Source organism: Dipteris shenzhenensis, chromosome 19, assembly GCF_047967505.1.
Source record: "Dipteris shenzhenensis isolate YYH24624 ecotype China chromosome 19, Dip_SZ_1.0, whole genome shotgun sequence".
NCBI classification, from domain to species: Eukaryota; Viridiplantae; Streptophyta; class Polypodiopsida; order Gleicheniales; family Dipteridaceae; genus Dipteris; species Dipteris shenzhenensis.
In genome coordinates, this window is record NC_141614.1 from 19,922,982 (window position 1) to 19,946,982 (window position 24,001).

The 24,001-nt window shown below is 44.0% G+C and overlaps 1 protein-coding gene across 1 annotated transcript; it reads right to left on the minus strand.

The window, feature by feature from the left end:
* Positions 1-4,967: 4,967 nt before the first annotated feature.
* LOC147890192 (uncharacterized) lies at positions 4,968-22,635 on the minus strand. The gene is made up of 6 exons (XM_087390229.1): positions 22,255-22,635; positions 21,976-22,065; positions 21,360-21,444; positions 18,895-21,261; positions 5,307-10,287; positions 4,968-5,097 (listed from the first exon to the last, which is right to left on the minus strand). The coding sequence occupies exons 1-6, from the start codon at positions 22,348-22,350 to the stop codon at positions 4,986-4,988; spliced, it is 7,731 nt and encodes a 2,576-aa protein (XP_087246355.1). The 5' UTR covers positions 22,351-22,635; the 3' UTR covers positions 4,968-4,985.
* Positions 22,636-24,001: the final 1,366 nt, after the last annotated feature.

The window sequence follows — 24,001 nt, forward strand, 5'->3', positions numbered from 1 at the left end:
GTAAGTATCGATCTCAGATTATATTGCTTATGTAGTTTATTAGGAGGTTGTTTCTTTGTACTAACCCCTCCGCAAATTGTGTCATCTTGCAGCTTGATATCGTGGGCAGATAGCCTACTCTTGTCGAGATAGCCTACCACCGCCACCATCACAGAGGGGATACATGGAAGCACTTCTATCATGACGGGTTGATTACTGAGGAGCAGTATATCCAGGCTACTGGAGCGACCCCTGAGGTATTTGAAAGTAATTAAATAATGTCAATATTATAAGTAAAGATTTGATTTTTCATACATTGATATATGTTGTCCCTTGTTTACAGGTCCCTGCACAAGAAGACGAGAAAGAAGATGAGAAGGGAGCGCAGAAGGGAGCGTGGAAGGGAGCGAGGACGTGGAGAACATAGATTAGTTGTAGAAGTAGTGCTAGCTACTCTTTTTTGTACTTAAAGCCACTAGCTTGGCTTCGTGCCTTTTGTATATACACTCCTCTTATTTTTTGTACTTGAAGCCACATGATGTGGCTTAGCTTCGTGCTATATGTACATACAAGCACTTTTTGAGCTTTCAATTTTATTGCATTTTGGAGTTGTAATGTTTTATTTGGAATTGTAATTAAAATGCGGTTGGCTGTAAGAATTGAATTACACAATGTAAAAATGGAATTCTTGTAACTATATAGCATGCACAACATACACAGCATTCTGTAAATTTAAACAAAAATATTATGTAGCGCGTTTATAAAAAGACGCGTCTATATACGCGTCTGTCTGTTCCAGAAGTGTCTATTTGTGCGTCTATAAATGCGTCTATAAGACCGTTTATAAATTCGTCTATACACGCGTTTAACGATGCGTCTGTCTGTTTTTTAAATTTTTTAGCAGAGCATCTATTTATGTGTCTAAATGCGCATCTATACAGCATCTATCTGCTATATAGACGCGCTGTTGATGCGGGTCTCTAGATGCAAAAATAGACGCACAAATAGATGCGCCCGTAAGTTTTTCTTTTAGTTCAGTAAACGCGTCTGTGTGCACGACTGTGGGTGCTTTGTCTTGTTGTGTCTACTTTTAGAACGGTTGCTTTGCTTTTCTTCACATAAGCTTCGTGCGGCTTGCTTGCTTTGCTATTAATAGATCCACAGTCCAACACTTATCTCCAGGCACCCACACTTACTTCCACGCTTACATAGTCATCTCCAAGCACACAGGAGAAGAGGGTGAACAAGGAAGAGAAGCAAATTTGAAGAAGGACAAGAAGCTTCCATACCTCTATCTAAGGTAAGTCTCTTTATGGTTGATCTTCTTTGAAAGTTGCTCTCTTTGGATTCGTCCTTTGTCGTATCCAAGAAACAAATGATTTTGGTATCAGTGTTACGCTTTTGTGTCGGGCACATGTCCTTTTTGACTTTTTAGAATAGTCCATCTGTCGGAGCGCGTCTAAAACCGCGTCTACAGGCACGTCTACTCTGTTTTCAGAAACGGATAGTCGCGTCTATAGACATACTATTATATATAAAAATAGATGCACTGCTCAGACGCGTCTATAGACGCGCTCCGACAATTTGACTCTTCCCTTCCCTTCCCTTCTCTTCCCTTCCCTTTCCTTCCCTTCTCTTCTCTTCCCTTCCCTTTCCTTTCCTTTCTCTTCCCTCTTCCCTTTCCCTTTCCCTTTCCACTTCCACTTCCAAGAAAAGAATTTGCCTCTCTTTTCTTCTCTCTTTTATCCTCTCTTTCCCTCTCTTTTCGTGGTAATTTTTCTCTCTCCTTTTCTCTTCTTTTTCTCTTCTCAGCTCATCAGTAATCTTCTTTTTTTTTTTTCCAGTTCATCATGTGGCCAGGAAGCTCTTTAAGCTCACCTGATCTTCGGGGGACCATCTTTCGGGAGTTATATAATCTTTTAGGGCACCCTCCTAGTCTTGGGGAGTTATACGGCTACATGACGGGTACTCTAAACACCCCCAGGAGTCGGCACTATAGACTCCAAACCACCCCAACCCCACACCAGCTGAGATTACCCCCACGCAGTCAGCACAACCCAGCCAGCTACATAGCCGAGCCCCTTCCCCCATGCCATCTTATGCCCCTTTCCCCATGCCGTCAGGAGGTCCTTCTGTCTCGCAGAGCCATCGGCGTACTCCTGTGTAGTCGAGATTCGGTTATCCAACTACGAGTGGTCCACGTAGTCCCGTGCAGTCTCCAGCTACGAGTGGCTAGCGTACTAGCTTGACACGACACGGTAGCAGGTGTAGTAGCAGGGAGAGCGGTGGGGGATGTATGGCACAGTGCTTTGGGAGGGGTGGTGGTGGGGACGAGGATGATTCAGATGATTTAGACGTGCCTCCGGGTGATGGTACGATCTTCTATGACATCACTCAGACAGGAGGCATCTTGATGGATGCAGTACGGGGGAAGGACATCATGGCCTTCATGCGCTCTATAATTGCTAACAATTACAGAGATTGCTTTATCCACTACAAAGGCCAACCAAAGAGGTTGGCTGATGAGACCCTCGCTGTTGTTCACTCTAGGTATCCTAACCCCCCCAATCTTCAGTTCATAAATAAATGGACCAAGTCAAAGATTGTTACGATACTTGGCAATAAAAGCTCTTCGCTTAAGAGGTAGGCACTAGCGGAGCTTGCCAGGCTCGAGGGAGGTCAACCACCAAGGGGCCCGCCCCACACCGCTCACACGCATGAGTGGAAGAAAGCAATGAAGTCAGCAAGAGAGGAACGCAGTCTGCAGCATGTGGAGGCACGAAGGATCCAAATGGAGCAATATGGAAGCGTGCATGTTGGAGCAGGGTGTTGAATCATCGGAGGCCCAATTTGTAAGTATCGATCTCAAATTATATTGCTTCTTTAGTTTATTAGGAGGTTGTTTCTTTGTACTAACCCCTCCGCAAATTGTCATCTTGCAGCTTGATATCATGGGCAGATACCCTACTCCTGTCGAGACAGCCTACCACTACCACCATCGCAGAGGAGATACATGGAAGCTTTTTTATAATGACAGGTTGATTACTGAGGAGCAGTATATCCAGGCTACTAGAGCATCCCCCGAGATATTTGAAAGTAATTAAATAATGTCAATATTATAAGTAAGATTTGATTTTTCATACATTGAAATATGTTGTTCCTTGTTTACAGGCCCTTGCACAAGAAGACGAGGAAGAAGACGAGGAAGGAGGCGGAGAAGGGAGTGTAGAAGGGAGCGTAAAACGGGGCGAGGATGTGGAGAACTTAGATTAGTCGTAGAAGTAGTGCTAGCTACTCTTTTTTGTACTTAAAGCCACTGGCTTGGCTTTGTGCCTCTTGTATATACACTCCTCTTATTTTTGGTACTTGAAGCCACAGGACGTGGCTTAGCTTCGTGCTATATGTACATACAAGCACTTTTTGAGCTTTTAATTTTCTTGTGCAACGTTCTATCAATTAATGCCTTTTTGGAGTTGTAAAGTTTTATTTGAAATTGTAATTGTCGGCTATAGACGTGCTTGCAAGAGTGCTAATTAAAATGCGGGTGACTGTAAGAACTGAACTACACAATGTGGAATGGGATTCCTGTAACTACATAGCATACACAACATACACAACATTCTGTAAATTTAAAAAATATTATGTAACGCGTCTATCAAACGGTCTAGAAATGTGTTTATATATGCGTCTATCTATTTGAGGAGCGTCTATTTGCGTGTCTATAAAAGCGTCTATAAGACCGTTTATAATTGCATCTTTACACGCATTTAACGATGCGTCTGTCTGCTTTTTAAATTTTCTAGCAGAGCATCTATTTACGCATCTATATGCACGTCTATCTGCTATATAGACGCGCCGTTAGGCGCAGATCTCTAGACGTGCAAATAGACGTGCAAATGGACACGCCCGTAAGTTTATTTTTTAGTTCAATAAACGCCTCTGTGTGCGCATCTGTAGGTACTTTGTCCCTTTGTGTTTGTACAGTGCTTTGATCTTGAAGATTCATGCTTCATGTGTTCCTTCAATCTTATTCCAAACTCTACGAGATTATTTGGATTGCTTATAATACATTCAACAAGATTGAGCAAGAGATCCAAGGTGACGTCTACCTTTTTTGGCCATACATTTTCAACAAGCAGTTCAAAAGCTTGCCTGATAAACCTAAGGATGATTTTCCCTTACACAATAAATGTAGGACAAAGCTTGCAAACTTTGCAAATGTAATCTTTTCGAACCTTTTAGGACTCCTGAATTCCACTAGCTCAATGTTGCTAGCAAGATAAATAAGTCCTAATAAACTTGATGAGGTGTCATACTTTTAACCCTTACCCTCCCCCATGTGTGTGCGTTTACCTGTATGTGTGTGAGCACGTGTGTTTTCACCCAAAAAAAGGGTGTGCACCCATGCACATGTGTGTTTGTGTGTGTGCATGCACGCGCGCTTGTGTGTGTTGTTATTTTTACCCCCCAAAAAAAGAGTGTGTGTGTGTGTGTGTGAGAGAGAGAGAGAGAGAGAGAGAAAGATTGGGTCTCATGGCCTAGGTGGTTAATCGGAAATTCATATCATAAAAATTTCCCATTGATTTAAACTCTAATGTTATACAAAATATGGAAAGCCCATCTATTTAAATTGGAGGTTGACCTTCTATACTTCACTTTTATTGTCCCATAACCAAGATTGAGTGAGCTAAGCCATGCTGCTCTTAAGGTTGAATTTTTTTATATTGAAACTAGAGATATTTCACCACCTTTAGACCCAACGGAGCGGGTCTCTTACCTATCGGTAGATGGGTCAAGCTACTCGTAGATTATAAAGTACCAGTCACACAAAGATTCAAAGGGGTTACTGCCTTGTAATTAACCTTTTCTTATCAATAAAAGGGAAAAAAAACATAGATTGAAGCAGATTCGAATTTCGCAAGCTCGATGTATATAGATCTATATGATATTAAATTTATCTGTGTTGACGTTACATATATAGGTACATCTATATTACAGCAGCCATACTAAGGTTGCACCGTTGAAGGCTTACTACAACAACACAGAAAGCACCGGACTTTCTCGCCCAAATGCTTAGGCTTCGCTCTCGGAGCTTCGTCGGGAGGATCCACGGCCCAACTGCGATAAACAGGAACACAAAGATGGTTAGAAGAAGGAGCATCGGCCTTATCGTAACGGAAGCGATGAAAAAGGAAGATGAACGAGTTCGGAGAGAGATTGATTGGCGACGTAGGAATTACGATGGGAACAAACAGCGAAGAAGAAGACATGGAGTGACGGAGGATGATGGCAAACCGCACAATAAGAGCGAAAAAAGGATTTCTTACAGCGAGCTGTCGAGATCGGATGATGGCTGGACGGCGGATGATACGTAAGCTGCATCTAATTTGCCAGATGTTGGCCTGACGTACGTTGCATGCATCGTATCCGGTTTGCCGGATGGGGACTTTAGATTGTTTACGGCAACGTTGTTATGTGACGGCAACTGTAGATTGACACCCAAATCTTGCACCACATTTCCGTTGCCCCGCATGCTCATCACAGTATCTTCAATTCTACCACCCTCGTCCGTTGATGCTCGTCTTTTCGTTCGGTGCTCCTCTTCCGATTTTCCAGCCATGCCAAGCTCATCTTCTTGCCGATAATCTTCGGCAGTTGCAGCCCCCTCCGACTTTCCAGCCATGCCAAGCTCATCGTCTTGCCAGAATTCTTCGTCAGTTGCAGCCCCATCTGTTGCATGTTCTTCCTCCGATTTTCCAGCCATGCCAAGCTCATCTTCTTGCCCGAAATCTTCGTCAGTTCTAGCCCCAGCTGTTGCAATTCTTTCCTCCGATTTCCCAGCCATGCCAAGCTCATTTTCTTGCCGGTAACCTTCGTCAATTGCAGCCCGACCTTGCTCCCATTCTGTTTTTCCCGGCTTCCAAGACTCATCTTCATGCGCAGAATCTTTTGCAACACTAGCTAGAGCTGAAGTATGTTCTCTGCTTTCATACTTGCCACCTTCCTTGTTGTCGGGCGCCTCTGCATTATCTTGCAATTCTTCAGCATCCTCATCCTGTTGCAGAAACACATCCTCCATAGCCGCTCCGTCCTGTTTCTCATCGCCAGCTTCAACTTCCGACTGCTCAGAGAGACGTGAATGCCTCGAATCAACATTGCACAATCGGTCGTTTCCTTCATTCCAGCTCTGTGATTCCACATCGACCACCCCAGTCGACTCCTGTTCACCTTTCTTTCCCTCACTGCCAGCAGCTTGGGTAGGATGTTGCAAGGGCGCATCGTCAAATTTCCCTTGACCCTGCTCAAGGTTTTCGATCCCGCGGTCCTTGTCTTCTGCCTCAACAACTTGAAGTGGTTGCTGCGATTCAGAGTCGACGACGTGATCATGTCGTTCCGCAACTGGTGGATCATCCATCACACTTAAATGATCCTTAAAATCTTCTTCCTTGCCACTGGGACTCCGAGGACCTTGCAACCCCTGATTCAGTATGCACAGATCAAGATCCTCCGAAATTTGCAGCTCCGGACAAAGCTCGTCACCTTGAGCGACAGATAACGGCGTCACTTCGTAAAAAGGTGCTTCGTCGTCAGGGAGCCTGTTTGCAGCTTGATCTGCAACTCCATCGGCAAGTTCATGATCAGACAGATGAGTAATACCTTCCTCATTTTGGTCTTTTTTTGCACCTTCGGCTAGACCTGCAGTTGGAATTTGCTCTTTCTCGTGGTCAGCTGACGACGTAGCCAGTACTACTCCAGCCTTGAAGCTATTTTCTGGATAGAACAAAGGTAAGTCATTCACAACTGCCTCATCACTTGATTGACCGACGATGTCTCTCGCTTGTTCGTCTGCACATGCATCATCCTGTTCGACCCTGAAACTCCCTTGGCGCAGCCCACTTTCTTCCTCCTCGGATTTTGCAGCCATGCAAGCCTCTTCATTTGGAAAGTCTTTGACGCCGCCAGCCAGAGCTGAAGGGTCTTCTTCTCTGACGGGAACACCATCCCAATCGCATTGACTTTCAGACATGGAATCAGCTTCTTTCTCCGCATACTCCTCTTTCGACTGAAGAAGGGAACATGATACACTCGAACGAGCGTTGTGCAGTAATTTATCCTTGTCAACCTCATTCCTACAATCCGGTTCAACTGAAACATCCAATATATCCAGTTTGTGCTCCTCTTCAACAGCTTCCTTATCCTGAACGTCCGCTTGTTGCAACTCATCCTTACCTTGCTCATTTTCACTGGCCTCTTCTGCTTCAAAATGGAAGTGCGGAGGAACATTGTCTTCCCGCAGGCCTTCGGTTTTCAATTGGGCAACGGGGGCTGGTTCACTCAAATGTAATGCATGGTTTTCATCCTCATGCCTATGGTCTGATTCAACAGAGACATCCTCCCTATTATACCCGGGCAAACCTTCCTTATCCTGAGGATCAGCCTTTTGCAACCCACCATCACATGCCTCAAAATGTTTTAGACCTTCTGCCACTATAAGCTGCCCATCATCATGAGAACTAGGCTGTTGCTCATTCCACTTGCTACTCCTCATCTGATCTTGCAAAGCCGAATCATAAATGTCATCATCAGACTGCTGCAACGTCATTTTATCTGGATCATTTTCTTGCAGCTTAACTGGAGGTCGATCCTGCAATTCTGAAGCGGAGGCTTGCTCAGGCTCTTTTACATCTTTCGTCCATTGGGGTCCGGCTCCAGCTGGTGGTTGGTCATCAAGATCTTCCTCCTTTCCCGCAGTCTCAGGAATGTGCAAATCTACGTTCCAATCCATCTCCTCAAAACGTTGCGGCTTGGGCCAAAGCTCATCTACTTGAGCAACAGGTGCTGCTTGCTCGATCTGTGTGGAATCAAGAAATTTTGCCTCGTTATCACCGCCGAGATCTGCAGATTGAACTTGGGCATCCGCGAGAATTACAGAATTTTTCAATGCCACGTCGCGAATACCACCAACAGACTTGAAGTTGCGTTCCTCGGCATAAGTTTTTTCAAGTGGCGCACAAGGTAAATCAAGAGACGTCTGACCTTCCTCAGCATCCAACAACTGATCTTCTTCCTCTCCACCAGAGAACTGCTCGGAGATTGTTCCTCTTGAATCATGACCTGAGATAGGCGAAGCTGGCATACATTCGCCTTCAAAATCGTTACTTGCAGGTACACTATTAAACGGTGCTAGATCACTTATGGAGTCGAACGTTTCTTCTTCCGGCTGGGCTTCAGTAGGCTGATCCATCAGTCTTGGAGAACCATCCATAGAAGACGGCTCTTTGGCAAGCTCATTCTCGTCATTTTCCGTACCGCCATCAGCTTGCAATGCCAACTTTTCGACATACAGATACGGAGTTCGTGGATCTTCTGGCTGCCAGTGGGCTTCAGTAGGAGGCTGATCTCTTAGTACTGGAGAACCATTCATAGAAGAGAGCCCTAGGGCAAGCTCATTTTCATAATCTTCCTTACCGCCATCTTGGAATGCAATATTTTCGACAGACAGACCTGGAGTTGGTTGATCTTCCTCCTGGGCTTCAATAAGAGGCTGAGCTGTCGGTACTGCGGAAGTAGCCATAGAAGACAGCCCTCCCTTATGGGCTTCCTTCCCGCTGTCTTGTACTGTCAAGTCTTTGACATACAAATCTGAAGTTGGTTGATCGTCACGATCGTTCTGGGCAGGAGACGCAGCGTCTAGCACTGGAACATTTTGGATGCCCATGGTAGGCTGCTGGAACTGTCCCCTGAGGTGATTTTCTTTCAATTGAACGGTCGGGGTTATATCCAACTGACCTTCCTGCTCGAGTTTCGTAGACGACTGACGTGGAGCTGGTGAATCATCAATGTTAGAAGTGCCTGTAACAGCTTCGGTCTCAAGACCTTTCTTGCTGGAATTCCAATCATCTGGATCTGGGAGTGTGTAACCATAATCGAGCGCACCAGCTTCCTCACATGTGAAGTTCTCTCGTTTGAAATTGGCGGGAGTCGGTATCTTCGTTTCAAAGGGCAGAAACTGATTTCCTCCGCTAGAGCGCTGAGAATGCTCTGCATCTGGTGGAGGGTTCTTGAGAAACACCTGGTCTTCTGCAGATGATGAATCCTCAATACCAGAGGAGCCCACCGTACCTTCGCGATGCAAATTTTTTATGCTTGTAATCTCAAAAATATCCACGAATTCCGTCTCACCCATGATCACATCAATATCCTTACTGTGGGTGTCGCCAATTAAATCTGTTTCATGCTCATACTTGGAAAATGTTGGCTTCATTTCAGAGTCCGTTTCTTCTAGCTGTGGTTCTCCAGTATAATCCTCGCGAGGGCCTTCGATAGTGGACGATAAATTATCTACGATAGAAAGACTTGCAGCATGTGCATCCTTGGAGTCTTCGTTGGAGGCCGACACAGGGCCTTGGAAAGTCACGTCATCCATAGCAGCATCATCTTTCCCAGACTCCAGTTCGAGATCAGAATGTACCTCTGTTGCTGCATCTGGCGGAATAGGTACATCAGCAAGCATAGACGGCACTGACACATCCATCCCGTTAGCAACTCCACTGCGCTCCTGGTGTTTTCCATCGTCTGCAACTCCCTCCTGTTCCTGTTCATCTTCCAGGAGGCAGGTGGAAACTGTTTGCGGGGAATCAGAGTCACGCAACGTTTCATCCGCATTTTCAGCCTCAACGAGACCCTCGAGATCCTGGGTCGAACGAGGGAGATCACTCGTTGAGGCATCCACATCGCCAACCCCGACATTTTCCTCAATAACGATGTCTACTCGTTCGCCTCCTAAACACAGAACTTCTTTGGGCAACTCTGGTGCACCCTGTCCGTCGCACTGACGGGCTTCTGTTGTAGCTGTGACAGGCCAGCTATTTGAAATGGGCTTGAGTGCATCGTTGATCCAGAAAGGTTCGGGTTTTGAATATCCAGCTGAAGAGCATTCTTCATCGGCTTCCTTCATCCGATAATTGTCCTCAAGTCTTCCACTCTCAGGTTCACCTTGCAGATCCTCACTGAAGGAGAGGTCTCTTGGTTTCTGAGCAGCATCGTTCCTGTCAACCCGAGTTAAATCAAATGACCTTGTCGATTGGAAATCCTCAACAGATTCTTCTTTTAGCGGTGGGCATGTTTCTGCAGAGTGGTCCACCTCTCTGGAACCATTATCACTCTGATACATATCGGTTCCTTCCTGAAAACCATTTCCGTCAAGACATTGCTCTTGATTACGTGGTGTGAACTCAGATTGTTTCATGAGCAGCTGATCAAATTTCTCAAGATGAGCCTCTGCCTGAATAAATTCTCCAGCTCGATCTGCACCCAACAGAGTGTCAGTTTGACAGAGCTATACTTCAGAAATAAGAAAATCCAAAAGACGAACTAATACAATATAATCAAACACAATGCAATTCAACCACTTAATACATTCTGTTATATATGTACGAACAGAAAGCAAAATCAATGTGAGGCTGTGGAAGTTCCAAGAAGTCTCTTGCAATCCGGTTTCCAGACTCCTCTAGATTCCAACCTTTTACAGTGTTAAGAGGACATTCTCATGTTGAGGGTTTGGAGTAGCTATCCTGCAGGGAGGAAGATAATACTATACCTCCATCAAAATCGCCTTCCTCATCGGGTGTAAGGAAGAGGGATGGCTTTATTAGATAAATATATTTAGTTGAGGGGTTTTTAATACCCCTTGAACGCACTTGATATTTAGGGCTTCTTAGTAGTTCACCCTCGAGGATGGCATGATGTACTATAGAGACTGGGCAGGTTCTACATGGGGAATTAGGTGATGCATAGAAGTGGAGCCATGAATGATTCTAGATAGGGCGATGATGTTAGATAACTCCCCAATCATGCTCAATCCTCCCTTATGCTCAATCCACTTGGATCAGGTCTGTCATGCACTCCCTTAGAAGGGGATGCAGGTCCTCGATGAATTCTTAAAGGAGGCGAGGTTCAATAGGCCATATCAGTGATTTCGTAGCGGCTAGATGTCCCTTGCAAGACAGCTCGACCAGTTCAGTAGCAGTGCAAACACTAAGATAGGACCTCGCCTTCATAGAGACTTACGAAGCAGGACTGGGCCACTCACTGCCTAACAAATAGGAATGAGATTGAGGAAGTAGGACTTGGCCATTAATTGGCTTGTAAATAGGATAGCTTGGCTTTAGCCTTCTTTAGGTGCTTTCCAGAGTGCATTCATGCTCCCCGACAATTGCCTTCCTGAAGATCTCTACCTCCATACTGTTACTCAGTCATGGCTACATTTGTCTTATTTGGAAAAGGGGGAGACCAATTATATATTCAACGACCATGCCTGATCACCCTTCTAGACACTACTTATAAGATCTTAGTGAGATATCTAGGCTAAGATGTTGAGCCTTCGATTGCACCCTCATCTTACTAACATTATTCAATGACATGATACTTCAAGAATGCAGCACCCTTGACATCTTCACTTTTTCGGAGCACGTGGATTGAGCATAAGGGAGGAGTCTCAGCATATCACAATCTTTGCCTTGAACTTCAAGCAGGCTTAGGCTAGGGTGGAGTGGCATTTTTTGGAGGCCACCATGAGGAGGATGGGTTTCTTGAGATAGTTGATTCTAGGGGTCTTTTCCTTGTTTATGGAGAGTTCCACTCAGATGCCCATTTGACTCCTTTCATTTTATACGACTGATTAGCTCTTTCCTAAATGCAACCGGCCAACCCTCTAGCTCCTTTTCATTTCCTCTTCATGACAGAGGCTTTCTACTATTTTCCACACCCTCAGGTGGATGGCCTCAAAGGGATGAGCCTCTCAATTCAACAATTGGGGGAGTTACTAGACTGAGAATTTGAAGACAGCACACCTTCTTTGGAGGGCATGGCATTACAGAGAGTGTCGAGGTAGTTAGAGATGCCCTCGAGGTGTACTGTCCAACATTTGACTCATGATCAATTGGATCAAATTAGTTAGCTTCTTCACAGCAATTGAGGAGATTAAGGAGGAAGCTAGTAATAAATGGTCTGACCTCATGCTCAAACCTTGGAAGCTCATGCTTTAGAGAGGGTATCTCAAGAACACCCCCAGAAGCTTAGTTGCACACTATAGTTTTAAGGACTCATTGTAGATGGGGAGTCTACATAGGGTTTCACGGTCCATCCAAGGGACTTATTCAATCCATCCCTTAGTGTCCTGATGAGCAGTTTGAGCATAAGCCCTGACTCTAGCACTTAGAGGTTCAGATTCAGGAGGCCTAGATGTTGGGACACAATAAGATAGAGGCCCAGCTAATTCTTCTATTGCATGGAGTTGGCTCACCATGAGACAGAGACGCGTGTCAGAGCCCTCTCCTCGCCCTCTCTCACTTGAGAGAAATAGGCATGAGGATGTTAAAGATAGTCTCCGCCATCTTTGAGTCTTGGGGGGTTGCTTTCCACCTAGCCTCATCTCCATTGTTCATGTATGGAGAAGTTGTGAATACGGGTGCCCATAAGAATCCAATATATACACCAAGATCTTGACACCTTCTCAATGCCTTACAAAGTGCAATAAAGACATAGATAGATGGCCCGCTTGAGAGATGATTGTATATACCTAGATGAGTCCATGAACATGCCCAAACTCATCCTCTAAAGCCACAACATAGTGCAGTTTCAATCTCATGATAGTCACTCATAAGGTTGAAAACCATAAACTCCATCACTCATAGCAGGGGCTAGCTACTATGACATCCCCGCTGATGTCAGGAATGCCTAATAGTGGGTTTAGACCATAGCATAAACATATTCACTCACACATACAGATCCACACACCCACACATGCTGGAGCATCCATTTATGCAGAGTCTTTGTATTGAGTTTATGTCAGCACTCGAGAGGTGAAGGGAAGACTCAACCATGATAAAGGCTAGAACTAAAGCATTAGGAAAAAAGGGAGCTCATTTTGGGGCCCTGTAAGAAATTCACTATTTTCTCTTTTCTCTCTCTACAAAAGCAAGAAAATATGGATACTTGCGTGAGAAATGTCAGTGTGAAAAGGAATAAATATATTCTTTCACATGCTTTACATTCAATGTTCATATAAGAGCAACACTTTTCTGTGCAGAATTTGGTGATTCTGACACCGCAGATGAGTCCGGAACGGCCCAAAACCCCAAGAACGGCACCGGAAACGCTGGAATCGGACATCCGGAGGCCCGGAAACGGCCAAAAAAGGCCGAAAAGTGGGATTTGCAACAAAATGCGATCTGGCACCTTTTGAAATTCCGGACGCGTCTGCGGTGTCAGAATCATCAAATTCTGCACAGAAAATAGATTTTTAAAGATTCAAATCAGATCACCTCATTAATGTGACATGCTTCTACGAACATATAGTACTATTTCTTTTTCTTATTTTCATCTTCTTTTGTTGAATTTTCAACGTTACGTTGGCCCACTCCTAATTGGTTGAGAGCCTATTTTCTCTCTCTTCTAAAAGGCCCCAAAATGAGCTCCCTTTTTTCCTAATGGAGGTGAATGTATGCCAATAGTTCAAAGTAGTAGTTTGTTGGGGCAAGGGCTAGACCATTGGGGTCATAAGGCGCTTGGGAAAGGGCTACACAAGACTAGCACGAGCCACTTTGGGACAAGGCCCTTCATGCTAGCGGCTTTGGGTGTGGGAGGGCCACCCCCTAGTGGAATGAGTGAGTGATTCATGCTCTTTGGAGTAGGGCACTCAAAGGGATTATAGAGGTGCCCTTCTCATATACACAATGCATTAATTGTCATCTTTGGCTCAAATAGCCGTCGCTAGGATCCCTTCAAGAGAGTGGCGTGAGATTAAGCAGTAGGCATCCCAAGAGATCTACCATTTCCAAATTTTGGCCAAAATTGTGGGGACCACCAACCTCCAACTAAAAATGATTTCATATTTCTTCTAAATGGTGGCCCATGATGGACTCCCTTTGGATTTTGGTTGAGCATATGTGAAGTGCCACATATGTAGGGATAGAAACCTCGACACAATCTTACACTACCTTTGGAGCCACAAGGGACCCACTAGATCATGGCAAGGATGCAAAGGATGATGCAATAGGATCTCAAATTTGGTGCATGCTTGAGGAAGGGGTATATCATGCCTTCTCCATTATTAGACCCATTCCTTCTATAGGGTATAAGGTCAAAGGGTCTTTTACATTGAGATGCAAGATGCAACTCTATAGTCATGCCTTCTCGATTATCATATCCATTCCAGTCCATAGGTTATAAGGTGAAAGGGTCTTCTACATTGAGATGCAAGATGCAACTCTTCCTTCCTACCATTGTATCTTCATCGAAGGTAAAGTTTAGGAGACTATGTCTAAAATCGCTATTCATAATAACTAGGTCAACCAATGCAATTTGGTCATGGGAGGCTAGCAGGTCTCCCAAGCAACTACCCTCATTGCCAATTAGCAAGAGATTCTTGAGCACCATATGGGCACAAAGAACAATGGAATCTTGGTCATGGGAGGCTAGCAGGTCTCCCAAGCAACTACCCTCATTGCCAATTAGCAAGAGATTCTTGAGCACCATATGGGCACAAAGAACAATGGAATCTTGGATGACCACTGAGAGATAGGCATGTATTTTCATGGCTTAGCCTACATGTGTCTTTTATACATTCAGAGAGTGAGGCATTCACTTGTTCTATAGTCCCCCACCTTAGTGATTGGCCCTTATTTTCGAGCCTCCCTAGTTGTGCACCTGAGGGAGCCACTAAGAAATATGTAAGCTAGCATGTGCGCTCAACAAAACGGGTTTTATATTTTTACGGATTTACAGAAAGTATACATACATAAGGGTTTTTTAATTCAAAAAGTAGAAATTTTAATACATAAGGGATTCTTTAATCATCTCAAAATTTATAGAAGGGGCATTCACTTGTTCTATAGTCCCCCACCTTAGTGATTGGCCCTTATTTTCGAGCCTCCCTAGTTGTGCACCTGAGGGAGCCACTAAGAAATATGTAAGCTAGCATGTGCGCTCAACAAAACGGGTTTTATATTTTTACGGATTTACAGAAAGTATACATACATAAGGGTTTTTTAATTCAAAAAGTAGAAATTTTAATACATAAGGGATTCTTTAATCATCTCAAAATTTATAGAAGGGGTGCATGTAGGTTATAAAAATCTCTAGGTAGGGGGTATTTTTAATACCCATTAATCGCACGTGCTATATGGGCTTTTTACATAGTGCCCCCTCGGGATTGTGCACTAGGTTCTCTAGAGACTGGAAGTAAGCTTTTGATCACCACATGGATAGCTGATTTGAATGGTTGGTTTTTCCTCAAGTATTAATAGTATCCTTTCTTGTGGAAAAACAAATCCTTTCTCAAGCATTACTAAAGTCCTTCCTATGGGGGAAAAACCATCTCCGTAATATCTCCTCAATTCACCTCATTATTACGAAATTCTAAGAGAAACAACAACTTGCACAAAGAATGCCTTGACTAAGTAGATATTAATAAGTCAATTATCTAATAAAATGGTTATTTAAGAGGCTGAATGGGCTTGCCTTATTGTTGTGAATGGAATCCTAGATGACCACTAAGAGATGAGTATCTATTTGCATGGGTTGGCCTAAAAGTTTCTTATATACATTCTGAGAGTGAGATTGCACACATATATAGTTTCCCACCTCAGTTGTTGGCCCCTAATTTTGAGACATCCTAGATTGTGAGCTAGGTTCTCTGGAAGCAAGCTAGTTGATTGTTATTTCTCTCTCTCTTATTTTCTTTCACAATCACCATGGATAGCTCACTTCTATGGTTGGTTTTTATCCTTCCCTCTGGAAAAATGAAACCTTTTTCAAGCATTACTAAATTTCTTCCCTATGGAAAAAAGTAAAAAGGAGATCACTTCATTATTACGAAATTCTAAAAGGGACAACAACTTACATAAAATGTATCTTAAGTAAGTAGATAGTAACAAGACAATTATCTAATAAATTGATTTTCTAACTTAGACTTAAGAGGCTCACTAGGCTAGCTTGAGTTTCATGAATTTGGGTTTTAACGATATTTAAGTCTACCTTGTGGTAGGCATGGGCATAGTCTTATAGATTGTGACCGTATATAAGGATAGTCTACACAAGCTAGAGCCTTTTCTTAACACTTCAAGTCTATTTACTCTCTATTTAGTTAAAGAAACTCACACATTACCACTCTATAAATCATTGCAATTTGAAGAACCATAATCTTTCGATTGACATTGGTATGCTCTATCTCATTAGAGTAAAGGGCTTTTCTCTTTTCTTTTTGAGTAAAGAGATCTAAGCTAGTATTTGATCTAACTCCAATTGGGCCATTTTGGAAACCCAATTCTATGAGAGGGATTGGTTGCCTTCTGAAGTCCAGCTAGAGTGCATGAAATTTAAGTCTAGAGTAGCTTAGAAATCCAATTTTTTTGTAAGTCCATCTTATATGAGTGAGACAAAGGCCTTAACTCTAGGAATGTATGCAAATGTATAAGTAGTATGGACTCCCTCAAATGTCACAAGGAAATGTAATCTCTATTAAGGAGAAGGTTTTCGTGACTTGAAAGAGGACAATGGGAGAAACTTGCATCATTTGATTAAATTGAAGAAATGCAGGCCATTAGTTGCCCTTTATGTGCATGGGGCAATTCACAACTTTGTCTTTTCAGCGATGCCAAAATCAATGCTTTCCTCCTCCTCAATCAATGGTTTCCTCCTCCTTAGTGCTTGCTCACCGATCCCCTTTCCTTTTGGATCCACCCCAATACCTACCGACCTCTCACATGCCTACTTGCTTGCGTAGATAACATGCCATCCAGTTTTTTCATTCTTGAGTTCTTGCAGTTCACACAACTCCGTGCGCAAGGGATTCTTGAGTTCTTGCAGTTCACACATGTTCGTGCACACGTGTCATTGAGGCTTCCTCATGGACTACTAAATGAATACCTGCCCTATGTTCAATCCATCAAATTTACTTCAAGTTAAGATTGGGCTCTCAAAGGAAGATTGTCTTGGGTTCATGAACAGTCTTTTCAGTGATCATGAAAGATGTACAACGAATTTTGCAATCTTGCTGAATGGATGGGGAATGAATCTTGAGAATGAAGAAGAGATTATTCCAAGATCCACACTAAAGGGGTTATTCATTAAGTTAGTCAACTATAGTGATCCATTAATCCGGCATACAATGGACTAGGTTGTGAAGCATAGCTCAAAACTTACTTTGCATGCTACAAAAATTATAGGCGACCTCAGAAATCACTTTCCATGCTATAAAGATAGGCAATCAAAGTTGGGTGAAACTAAATGTTGTACAGATCTTTATGAGCCCAACAATCAAGTTGAAGAGGAGATAGAAAGTGAGGAGCGCAATTCTAAGGACCATTGTCTACCGAACCGCACTTGCATTCACCCCTTGTGTAGAATGAAATGTGTTAAACGATGCTCATATTACTATCATGAATGTTTTGCAACCTCAATTATCTGTCCAAACTCCTTCCTAATGTTGAGTTGAAGTCTGGAAACATACTTGGATGCACGCTCTGAGTTTACTCTTGGTGCGCAACATTGATCTTAGGGAGGGTTTCATACGAATTTAGACATTACATACATTCGTGGCTCCAATCTCATGCTGTTAAACTTTCTCTATGTAGGCACAAGAAAACAACATTTCTTAGCATTATTTACACGATATATGTATGGAAGCCTCCCGTAAAAGTTGCAAGACTTCTAGGAAGGTAAGGGTAGTTCTGCTCTTAATTATGGTGGACATAACCCTACAAAAGCCTTTCTTTTTGGCCTATAAGGAAGAAGATGTAGAGGTTCTATTCGTGCCATTCAAGCTCCATTCAAGGGACTCTGTCCACTATGCAAACAATTAGAGCAAGACTTGGATTTTGCATGGTTAGAGGTGCTCCCAAAATGGGAAATCCTTCATTTCATACAAGCACTTGGTGTAGCTAGCACAAATAAAACGGTCAGTTCGAGTGAGTCAAAAAATGCATGGCTGAAAGGCACTACTACTACCATGGAAGTCGGACATGAAAACTAGAACTATGACAAGCCTCATCGTAGCTGATGCTCGTGCTTCAAGCACTATCACAAGGAGTGCGAGGAAGAAGATTTATTCAATTCCAGTCTCAATAGGAAAAGCCTCATGTGGCTCTATCACACATCCATGACTAGTTATGCATGAGGGATTAATGAGAGAGGACAATTCGTGCATGCATTTCGAGTGAGAAGCATAATCATAGAAAACATTTTGTGGTCTGCCCTCAGGAGGGAAGGCTTAAGTAAAGGTATTTTCCCTGAGGAAAGGGAAAATGACGTGTCCACGCGGGCTTTTGAATGATTGGTGCAAGTTTCAGTTGCTATTTTTATCCCTTAAATTTCTCCATCTTTTTCTCTACTTTCTATGTGTCTCTCACCCTCTCTCTCTCTCTCTCTCTCTCTTACACACACACACACTTTTTGGGTGGAAATCTAACTCTCTCTCAGACACACACACCCAACTTTCTGCCCTATTTTCCATGCTACCCATCCAATTCATCTTCTCCTTTCTTATTTTGGATCATGGGCAGGCCTTATGAATGATTTTCATCATTTATAGCTTGTTGTAATTATGGATACAAAAACCCCCAAACTCCATACTTTTGAAGGTTTTTATTAAAGTTTTGCAGTTTCAAACCGAAAATACAACTAAAATGCCTTGAAGTTCGTAGGTTTTAAAACCTATTTTCAAAGTTGAGCATTTCCAAATATGCCATTGACCTTTAAAACCTTCTAGAATCTATTTTGGAATTTGAAGGTTAATTTCCAAATTTAACTATTAACACTGCAGTCTGCATATGCATCGATTGACTGCAGGGAGCTAAAATTCACTGAATACAAAACACACAAAAAATGAATGGGTGCAAAGATTTAGAAGAATACCTGAGTTCCTCGTTGCAATACTTGATTCCATGCTTGGCTGCACAGAATCTTCCGGGCTGTCGAGTACATCAATCCCACCATTCATGTTGTTTTCATCCTCTTTCTGATCGGAATCTGGTGTTTTTTCGATACTTGCCTCGAAACTTGTTAGCTGCACACTTTCTTTTCCCGTCGCCTCGACCTCGCCAGATCTCCATGAGCTTGACGAATCAGCAAAACCGTTGGGAGATGTTTCACTTGCGGCGGGGAGCGAATTCTGTTGGTTCCCTGCATTCTGCGTGCATCGGCCAACCGCATTTGGTGGAGATGTGCTTTCAAGACGTTCAAGACTCTCCACGACATCTGCTTCAATTTCATTCGCAGGGAAGGGGGAACACTGAGCTGGAACCGAGCTATCATCCTCAAGGCTATCAGCTGAATTGCCTTGCGTGATGGAGTCGTCTTGACTACTCTCAGATGACAGATCATTGTCAGGACTACGAGCCCGAGTTGAGTTTTCGATACCAGGGAGAGACTCGGATTGTGCAGCAGCGTTATGTTGGCCATCATCCTCCTGGCTAGCTCCTGTATTGGGTTGTCCGTGATGTGAAGACAATCTTTCGGTAGAATAATCGAAGTCTCCTGGACTGAGACAAGGCTCGGTCTTAGCGAGCTCGTCCTTTTCATTCAGCAAAATCCCCGACTCCTTCGCCTGCGTGTTTACGGGAGGTCCTGGACTGTGATGTTCCTCATCATCGCTGAAACCACTCGACGGAGGAGGCCCAACACATTCTACAAAATGTTCAGAACCATCACTCTCGCTATTATGATGTGGAGACAGATCGTACACTTCGGCTCTGACCTTTGCAGAGCTGTCAGTCGCTAGTTCACTGAGCGCGTATCCTTCATCTTTTAAAGCAAGATCTTCATCGAACTCAGGGTACATCTGAAAATTTTCAATACCTTGTGGCGCAGCGTGAGAAGAGCTGGACCTCGGTAGGGAATATTCGAGCGAATCAGAAGCCAAAGATTCGGAGCTTAGATCGCGCTCCACAGGAGCCAATGTGGGGAGTTGACCTTGAGTACTTGGATGGCACATATCACTTTCATTGTCATCTTCTGCTTGAGCTGCTGTTGCTGCTAACGCTAAAGAATCAATGAATGTTGGCAAGGTTGCGTCCTCTTGCCCGCGAAGCTCTGGATACCCGGATGAGCTGAAAGACGAAGCCGAGGATGAAACGCTCACATTATTCACGTCGTTTGAGACATGTGTCTCTCCTGGAGAATCTAAGTGTGAAGAATTATCCTGTTGCTGACCTTCCAGCTGCTTATCTTGTGCTTCCTGTCGCTGATCTACCTGTTGCTGACCTTCCAGCTGCTTGTCTTGTGCATTCTCTGCGATTTCTAGTGTCGCGATTGATGGCGCTTGGTTGGAGTCCGGTTTCAAAGAACTCACACCCACAAACACAGAATCCTCACTTGATGGTTTGAGAGATTCCGTCTTCTCATCGCTCAGGTTGTCGAAGAAATCTACCGTGAACCCATCAGAGTCTTGTCTCCATATGGTTGGCCCTGAAGAGGAAGAGGCAAACTCTCTCTGTGATGGTTTAGGTTCCCTATCTACGACATTACTGCTGTGCGTCGTAATGAAAGCATTCTGTTTATCGCCGACGTGAGATTGCTCTGAGACAATCCGGCGACTTGGCCGCTCACTAAGCGAAGTTCGGGCAGATGCAGAAGACTTGGAGCTGGTGGTGCTGAAGTCTAATGATGCCCGAGGTGTCAACCTGGCTTTTGCCGCCGTAACTGGACTTTCGCTTCCGGTCTGAGCATCCTTATCGTCTGCATCTGCAGCGAAGAGTTGCCTCAACGACGAACTCTTGCGACGATGCCTCGTCTGAAGGACCTCGTCCGAATCTGATGTTTCAAGAGTTGGGATGTCCATACTGTAAGTGTGACTACTCTCGATTATTTGTGGGACTGCGGTCTTATTTCTTTCGGAGTAGTGAGCGGAGGTTGAACTGGATAATCTTGGTGCAGTTTTATCCGAGCTGCTCGTAGCTACCAACTCATGCCGTGAACGTCGCTCTGAGAATGCTCTTCGGTAGGGAGAAGAGCTGTGGAGGGGACTTTCGGATGCAGAAGCAGCACTTACGCGAGGGCTGCTGGCAAGTGAAGCGAAGGCGTTGATGAGCGGGCTGGCTGTGTTGGAAGGACTGTGCCATTCGAAGTCGATAGCGTCGAGCATGTCGTCGGTGGTGAAATCTGGAGCCACTTTGCCATCAAGGAGGGGTGACAACAATTCCAGAAGCGAAAGTAGAGGCTCGGAAATTGGGTCGACTCCGTGCTTGCGAACGAAATCAAGCATCATGGCCGTGGCAGGAACACCTGCAGGACTCGCTGGATCAACGCAACGGACTTGGCACTTCCAACAGCTTTGGTCTTTCTCCTAAGAGCGAGGAGTACTAAACGACGCAAAAACATACCTTGGGAATCCAGCCCAGAGAGAAGACGCGACACAAGTTCTTTCTGAGTTTTCAATCTCGCCTTGCTTGGAGCTTTCAAAAAAACCTGGTCCAGCAGTAAAGCTTCATAATTCAGGCTCACGATTATAGTAGCTTGTGATTGAATATCAGAGTCTATAATCAGACATTGGATTGTTGCTCAAGACATGTTACAAAAGCGAACAAGCATCAATTGCTCTCTCCCTACACGCCGTACATCTGAAGACTAACGAATTCAAGCACAATCTGCACGGCCACGGAGCCACAGAAATTGAACGGCGACTTGCATATGGTGGTGTTGTTATGGGTCTATTCCTGAACTAACCAGTTGGAAATATTACTCAAGCCTTAGTGTCGTGAGTCGTGCCTCGGAGAGGGACTTCAACAACCTAGTAATCTTTGACCCATGGATTCTAACGATTCTTCATTCCTACTCCCGAGTCCCCACAGAAACGGATCCAAGAAAAGTGATTCTCAACAATGCCAAGAAAAGGAACTGTCTATCCATATTATGGAACACGTCTACGAAATCTTTTATTCTTCCACAAGCTTTGTTTTTACTCCAAACTTCACAGCATGCACTGAGCCTTGAGGTCACCTGTTCTTCTGGAAAGGACGTATCGTAAATCATGTCGAGCAAAGCGTATACTTCAGCAGTATTCTTCTCCACAATTTTCTTGATGACATCCTGCAGAATTTCACCCAGAATTTCATCCAACATGTTCAAAGAGATACCATCAAATGGCAGCGCAGATATCCGGTAGAGGCGGTATTTCCGTGTGGAAGAATTGATCAGATACAAAGGCTGTAGCTTGTCATAACGATGAAATTATACATCGGCGGTCATTGTACACTGCGGAGCGAAAGCAGGGCTCACCATGTTGGCCTTGAAGAGTCGATTGATTTCCTCCATGTCTTTCGTTCGGTCCTTGAGCCTGCTGTTTCCAGTGAGCACTCTGACAAAGAAGTCCATATCCTCCTGCTACAATTAGAACGAGCGTGCACGGCGATTTCGGATCAACGACTAAACCAGTCCTGCAGGGAGAGCGTGCCAAATTTCTAGGGCATGAAAAATGAAGCTAAATGTTAGGCAGCAACGAGAAATGGACACAAACGGAGGAACTTTAGAGTGGGGGCATCGAAAGTGATAAGGTGGACAGAAGAACTGCAGGTAAGAGTGAAGGAGAGGGAAGAGGCTGAAGGAAAGGGGGAGAAGAGCTTTGAGGATGAGCTGTGAGGGAGGGAGGGTGAGTGATGAGGTGTGTCGGCTGAGGAGGAAGTTGAATGTGAGAAAGAAAGGAGAAGATCATGAAAGGAAGGGAAGGCATCCAACGAGGTTCATGGGGTGACGGACGAGGTGGCAGAATTCACCAACGTGGTTGCCCCTCCACCCCCCCCTCCACCCCATTCATTTACTCTGTTTCTCTTAGGGCCTCTGCAGACATGCAAGAGGCTTAAGCCCTCTCAGTTTCGCATTGATTTTATTATCCACACAAAGAAATCGAGAGGGTGCCCTCAAGGTACCCACATGCCCAGTGCCCACCCTTGACTTTTGGCACCCATTCGCCTTTAGGTCGGTAGCAAAAAACAAAGACTTCATTTCGAGTCTTTGTAGTAGATGCTTCCTGTAAATTGGCATTTTTCATTAAACACTTTGATATGTTCTTGCTCATGATCACGTATCTGAGAGAAGAACTAGTCAAGATCATTGTCATAAATTTGGGAGGCCTACTAATTGATCTGCACTAGTAACATTTTGGTTGAATTGAAAATTATTTTTGGAAATCCAAATTAACCACAAGGCGTGTGCTCGATTGAAGTGTCTAGTGAGAGTGTTTAACTTTTGTTGCCTCCCTAAAAGGTATGGCTTTCCAATTCACTGGCTCCCTTGGCTGCATTTGAATAATATTCTAGACTCTTTTGGCAGAGGGCATGACACAAAGAGATGGAAGACATCTTCTTGACTCCTAGGACAATGCCTACATTTACCATCCCCTTTTCAATCCTCATCCCCCTCAAATTGGTCCACACCGCTTTGTGCAAGATAGAGTAGACATCTGCTCAGGGATAGATTTTGTCCAAGTGTAGAAAAATCTCCTCTTCTAGCATTGATAGAAGTTAGAGGTATTCCATCTAGCATTTAGGATAAAAATTGTGTCCCCTATGTCCTCAAAATGTCTAGGAATAGGAAGCAAATGAGGTGATAGGATCCAACTAAACTCAAAGGAGTAATTTAGAACTGGCCCCCCTTCCACTGGATGTCCCATCCCAAAAGATAATCTGTTAGTGACAAAAAGAGCTTCTTGGTTCATAAGTCTCAATTTCCTTCTGAGTTCTAGCATAGTTTTCCATATGAAGTGTTCACTAAGCCACTGTTGTCCCCATGACTGTAGACCCTTGTTAGAGAGTGGACAAGCTCTGATGAAGTCTTCATTGTCTAGGACAGCATTTTTGTGTATTGAAGAGGACCATATAGAGTCGAGACACATAAATGAGCCTTTTCCTAAAAATTTGAGTTGTGCCTTAATTGACTCAAGAGCTGTCCATAAGGATTTACATAAGGAGCTTCCCTTTATAGAACAAGGTTCCATGCTAAACACTGCAGACAAAACTGGGTACCTTTT

What these genes read in the sequence shown, in the direction of transcription:
- LOC147890192 (XM_087390229.1), bottom strand. Translation starts at nt 22,350, where the DNA reads ATGGACTTCTTTGTCAGAGTGCTCACTGGAAACAGCAGGCTCAAGGAC. An exon ending in CTCTGGGCTGGATTCCCAAG is followed by an intron (nt 21,262 to 21,359) that starts GTATGTTTTTGC and finishes CGAGTCCTGCAG; the next exon opens with GTGTTCCTGCCACGGCCATG. An exon ending in TCCGATCTCGACAGCTCGCT is followed by an intron (nt 5,098 to 5,306) that starts GTAAGAAATCCT and finishes TGTTTATCGCAG; the next exon opens with TTGGGCCGTGGATCCTCCCG.